Source organism: Phocoena phocoena, chromosome 21, assembly GCF_963924675.1.
Source record: "Phocoena phocoena chromosome 21, mPhoPho1.1, whole genome shotgun sequence".
In the NCBI taxonomy this organism is placed as follows: domain Eukaryota; kingdom Metazoa; phylum Chordata; class Mammalia; order Artiodactyla; family Phocoenidae; genus Phocoena; species Phocoena phocoena.
In genome coordinates, this window is record NC_089239.1 from 23,300,309 (window position 1) to 23,306,308 (window position 6,000).

A 6,000-nucleotide genomic window follows, 5' to 3' on the forward strand; every position below is an offset into this window, starting at 1 on the left:
GACGATTTTTGCATCTATATTCATCAGTGATATTGGTCTGTAATTTTCTTTTTTTGTACTATTTTTGTCTGGTTTTGGTATCAGGGTGATGGTGGCCCCATAGAATGAGTTTGGGAGTGTTCCTTCCTCTGCAATTTTTTGGAAGAGTTTGAGAAGGATGGGTGTTAGCTCTTCTCTAAATGTTTGATAGAATTCACCTGTGAAGCCATCTGGTCCTGGACTTTTGTTTGGAAAATTTTTAATCACAGTTTCAATTTCATTACTTTGTGATTGGTCTGTTCATATTTTCTTTTTCTTCCTGGTTCAGTCTTAGAAGCTTATACCTTTCTAAGAATTTGTCCATTTTCTTCCAGGTTGTCTATTTTATTGGCATAAAGTTGCTTGTAGTAGTCTCTTAGGATGCTTTGTATTTCTGCAGTGTCTGTTGTAACTTCTCCTTTTTCATTTCTAATTTTATTGATTTGAGTCCTCTCCCTCTTTTTCTTGATGTGTCTGGCTAATGGTTTATCAATTTTGTTTATCTTCTCAAAGAACCAGCTTTTAGTTTATTGATCTTTGCTATTGTTTTCTTTGTTTCTATTTCATTTATTTCTGCTCTGATCTTTATGATTTCTTTCCTTCTGCTAACTTTGGGTTTTGTTTGTTCTTCTTTCTCTGGTTCCTTTAGGTGTAAGGTTAGATTGTTTATTTGAGATTTTTCTTGTTTCTTGAGGTAGGCTAGTATAGCTGTAAACTTCCCTCTTAGAACTGCTTTTGCTGCATCCCATAGGTTTTGGATGATCGTGTTTTCATTGTCATTTGTGTCTAGGTATTTTTTAATTTCCTCTTTGATTTCTTCAGTGATCTCTTTGTTATTTAGTAATGTAGTGTTTAGCCTCCATATGTTTGTGTATTTTACATTTTTTTCCCTGTAATTCATTTCCAATCTCATAGCATTGTGGTCTGAAAAGGTGCTTAATATGATTTCAGTTTTCTTAAATTTACTGAGGCTTGGTTTGTGACCCAAGATGTGATCTATCCTGGAGAATGTTCCGTGCGCACTTGAGAAGAAAGTGTAATCTGCTGTTTTTGGATGGAATGTCCTATAAATATCAATTAAATCTATCTGGTCTATTGTGTCATTTAAAGCTTTTGTTTCCTTATTAATTTTCATTTTGAATGATCTGTCCATTGGTGTAAGTAAGGTGTCAAAGTCCCCCACTATTATTGTGTGACTGTCGATTTCCTCTTTTTCAGCTGTTAGCAGTTGCCTTATGTATTGAGGTGCTCCTATGTTGAGTGCTATATATTTATAGTTGTTATATCTTCTTCTTGGATTGATCCCTTGATCATTATGTAGTGTCCTTCCTTGTCTCTTGGTAACATTCTTTATTTTAAAGTCTATTTTATCCGATATGAGTATTGCTATTCCAGCTTTCTTTTTTGTTGTTGTATGCGGGCCTCTCACTGTTGTGGCCTCTCCCGTTGCAGAGCACAGGCTCCGGACGCGCAGGCTCAGTGGCCATGACTCACGGGCCTAGCCGCTCCGCGGCATGTGGGATCTTCCCGGACCGGGGTACGAACCCGTGTCCCCTGCATCAGCAGGCCGACTCTCAGCCACTTCACCACCAGGGAAGCCCTCCAGCTTTCTTTTGACTTCCATTTGCATGGAATATCTTTTTCCATCCCCTCACTTTCAGTCTGTATGTGTCCCTAGGTCTGAAGTGGGTCTCTTGTACACAACATATATACTGGTCTTGTTTTTGTATCCATTCAGCGAGCCTGAGTCTTTTGGTTGGAGCATTTAATCCATTCACGTTTAAGGTTATTATCGATATGTATGTTCCTATGACCATTTTTTTAATTGTTTTGGGTTTGTTTTTGTAGGTCCTTTTCTCCTCTTGTGTTTCCTACTTAGAGACGTTCTTTCACATTTGTTCTGGAGCTGGTTTGGTGATGCTGAATTCTCTTAGCTTTTGCTTGTCTGTAAAGCTTTTGATTCCTCCATCAAATCTCAGTGAGATCCTTGCCAGGTAGAGTAATCTTGGTTGTAGGTTCTTCCCTTTCATCACTTTAAGTATATCATGCCACTCCCTTCCGGCTTGTAGAGTTTCTGCTGAGAAATCAGCTGTTAACCTTATGGGAGTTCCCTTGTATATTATTTGTCGTTTTTCCCTTGCTGCTTTCAAATTTTTTTCTTTGTCTTTAATTTTTGCCAATTTGATTACTATGTGTCTCGGCGTGCTTCTCCTTGGGTTTATCCCGTATGGGACTCGCTGCCCTTCCTGGACTTGGGTGGCTATTTCCTTTCCCATGTTAAGGAAGTTTTCGACTATAATCTCTGCAAATATTTTCTCTGGTCCTTTCTCTCTCTCTTCTCCTTCTGGGACCCCTGTAATGCAAATGTTGTTGCGTTTAATGTTGTCCCAGAGGTCTCTTAGGCTGTCTTCATTTCTTTTCATTCTTTTTTCTTTATTCTGTTCCACAGCAGTGAATTCCACCATTCTGTCTTCCAGGTCACTTATCTGTTCTTCTGCCTCAGTTATTCTGCTGTTGATTCCTTCTAGTGTATTTTTCATTTCAGTTATTGTATTGTTCATCTCTGTTTGTTCTTTAATTCTTCTAGGTGTTTGTTCTTTAATTATTCTAGGTCTTTGTTAAACATTTCTTGCATCTTCTTGGTCTTTGCCTCCGTTCTTTTTCCGAGGTCCTGGATCATCTTCACTATCATTATTCTGAATTCTTTTTCTGGAAGGTTGCCTGTCTCCACTTCATTTAGTTGTTTTTCTGGGGTTTTATCTTGTTCCTTCATCTGATACATAGCCCTCTGCCTTTTCATCTTGTCTGTCTTTCTGTGAATGTAGTTTTTGTTCCACCAGTTGCAGGATTGTATTCTTCTTGCTTCTGCTGTCTGCCCTCTTTTATGGTGCTTTATACTCCGAAATTTTTATTGTTTTGAAGAACACCCCCCCCAATTAATTTCAGAGTACCCAAGCTCTTTATTTTTTTCATAGACATTATGGTACTTCACCGTGGTTCTTTTTTTTTCTTTTTCTTAATATTTATTTATTTATTTATTATTGATTTATTTTGGCTACGCTGGGTCTTAGTTGCAACATGTGGGATCTTTAGTTGCAGCATGTGGACTCTCAGTTTTGGCATGCATACAGGATTTAGTTCCCCCACCAGGGATTGAACCCAGACCCCCTATACTGTGAGCTTGGAATCTTACCCACTGGACCAGCAGGCAAGTCCACCCAGGCTATTTAGAAATAAATTAAGTCCCTCTTTCCAGACTCAGGAGGGATGAAGTATCCGTTCTAATTCTGACTATGGCTCTAAGGAGCACATCTCATAATCTCCCTGGACCTCAGTCGGCTCCCTTTGGAAACGGAGGAAAACTGATGTGGGCTGAGAACTTTCCAGTGGATGACTCTCTGAAGCGAGAGAGTGGCCTCGGGTGGGGATGGGGTTTTGTTTACGGGAGATGGGGAGGTGGGAGCTACTGGCATTTGGCGAGTCTGGTCTGGAGATTCTCGCATCCCCACAGTCATCATGGGGGCAGCTGACAGCCCCCTCCTACCCCCGCCCTGGAACAGGGACAGAGGGAAGTGAGCTGCTGCCTCTGCAGCCCCTGCTCTGCGCAGAGCCCTGTGGGAGGATGAGCGCATCTCAGCTCTCGAGGACCTTTACCCCATCGAGCGGCCGATTCAGATATGAGACAAAGTGAAACTTGCTGAGCTGAAGGGAGCAAGTCGGGTGCTCTGGTTGGCTGGGAGTGAGGGGGGCTCCCAAGTCCCTTCTCTGTCTCTCTATCTGCTCAGTGGCCTGAGGGAGGTTACATAATCTCTCTAAGCCTCAGTTTGCCTCTCTGCAAAATGGGTTAACAGCTGACGCCTGCCAGAGGTTATTAGGATTAAATGATAGTGTACAGAAAATGCCTGCTGCTGGGGGGAAAGCAGCTGCCGGACCTGCTCACAGGCCGCTCCCCACCCTCCAAACAGAATGGCACCTTGAAGATCATCGACAGGAAAAAGCACATCTTTAAACTGGCACAAGGAGAGTACATAGCTCCGGAGAAGATTGAAAACATCTACCAGCGAAGTGAACCTGTCGCTCAGGTGTTTGTCCACGGAGAGAGCTTGCAGGTACGCACTGCCCCAGCCGTGAATTCTGTGGCCAGCATGGCCCGGGCCTAGAAGTCCAGGGCCTTTCAGTGTGATGGGAAGTTTGTGATGGGTGTGAGTTGACTTTCATGTCTGAGGTGCTGGAATATTATCAACACATTACTGGTTTTTACTGCTTGGCGTTTCTTTTTTCATCTATTTTGTAACTGGAAATTTGTACCTCTTATTCTTGGCAATTCTTATCCAGAAAAGTTTTTTTCTCTTTAATTTCATATTACCAAGGGAAGTTGGATAAGGATACCAAGGGAGTGGGTAAAATAAGCTTCTAATTTAATTATGAGGGGAAATATTGATATACAGGTTATAAGAAACTTTAGAATTTTCAAACATATTAAACCCAACTTGTTATGATATGTCTCCTACGTCATTTTTGAGCAAATGGTGGTTGTGAGCCAACATATCTTAAAGTCGAAAACCAACATCAGTATTGCAATGAGACATCATTTGCTAAAATTTTGGACAGATGGTGGGAAGGAAGAGAAGGGTGTCTGGTTTCCTGAGGGTTAATATTTCTACAAATCTTGAAATTTTCAAATAATTTTGGAAGAATATTTTCTTACAAGAAAGTGAACCTATTTTTCTTCGACCTGGAATCATACCCATGCCTCTAATTTTTATTCAGTTTCGTTGTCTCTAAATTGTAAAGAATGAGGTATTAGAGTTTCTTCTAAATGAATCTGCATACATTTTCTCTTTTTATAAAGCAGTTATCTGATATCTATCCCCTTGTTTGCTTATTTGACCCTGTTTTATTTTTTAAAATATATATGAGTAAGTAAAAATTAGGGTTTTATTAGGTTTTGATTTCCAATGGTGGTTTTAAAACATTTATTGCAAAATCCCCAACGCTGTCTATATTTCAGAGGCAGGAGTTAACCTGGGCCCCACAGACTCTGGGGCTGGTAACATGCTCTGAAAAGAGGACCTGTAACTCCCATCAGATTCTCCCAGGGGCCCAGGCTGCAGATAATAAAGAACCACAGTTTTAGAGCATCTGGATCAAGCCCGTTAATAACTTACTTGTCTCTGTTAAAGGCATTTCTCATAGCAATTGTGGTACCAGACATTGAGACGCTAGGTCCCTGGGCCCGGAAGCGAGGCTTTGAAGGCTCCTTTGAAGAGCTGTGCAGAAGCAAGGTAGGTTCCGAAGTGTGTTGCCTACTTCTGACCCGCCCTTTGCATTAAGTGCAAAGTTCAGGGACTCCCGCCACGGGAGTAAGGATCTTACTTTTCTTGCCTTATTAGGGTGTCCAAAAAGCTGTTCTGGAAGACATGGTGATACTTGGGAAGGATGCTGGCCTAAAACCATTTGAACAGGTAAGACTTGCATCCAAGTGTATGAATTCCTGCAAAACGGGGTTTTGACTGGAGGATGCTTTTTGTGAATATATTATAGAAGAGGATGAGGTGACGTAAAGACATCTGTGCGGAAGGGATAGTGGAGTGGTTTGGTAGGGGAGGGGATTTTTGTAACCAAGGGTGTGAATTCTCTTCCTGGAGGTCAGGCCACAGTCCTGATTCTGTACTGACAACAGGCCACTGCCCTTTGTTGCGACAGTGCAGTGGGACCTGGCCTGAGAGGCTGGCTTGAGTCGCCCAGAAGGGTCTTTATCCCTTGGGAAGCTTAAGTGCTTTTTAGACTCAGGTGGCCTCCATGCCCCTTTCCTCCTTTGACTGCCTGGTTTCTTTGCAGGTCAAAGGTATTAGTCTCCACCCTGAATTATTCTCTGTCGACAACGGCCTTCTGACCCCAACGATGAAGGCTAAAAGGCCAGAGCTTCGGAATTATTTCAGGTCACAGATCGATGAACTCTATTCCACCATCAAAATCTAA

The 6,000-nt window shown here is 41.8% G+C and overlaps 1 protein-coding gene across 3 annotated transcripts in view; it reads left to right on the top strand.

Moving 5' to 3' along the window:
- ACSL1 (acyl-CoA synthetase long chain family member 1) overlaps positions 1-6,000 on the top strand; it is a 49,683-nt gene extending 43,683 nt beyond the window's left edge. For all 3 annotated transcript variants that reach the window (XM_065899789.1, XM_065899791.1, XM_065899790.1), the window contains 4 exons: positions 3,984-4,127; positions 5,202-5,303; positions 5,412-5,483; positions 5,860-6,000. In XM_065899789.1, the coding sequence (XP_065755861.1) occupies positions 3,984-4,127; positions 5,202-5,303; positions 5,412-5,483; positions 5,860-6,000 (459 nt within the window). The remainder of the gene's footprint in view (positions 1-3,983; positions 4,128-5,201; positions 5,304-5,411; positions 5,484-5,859) is intronic.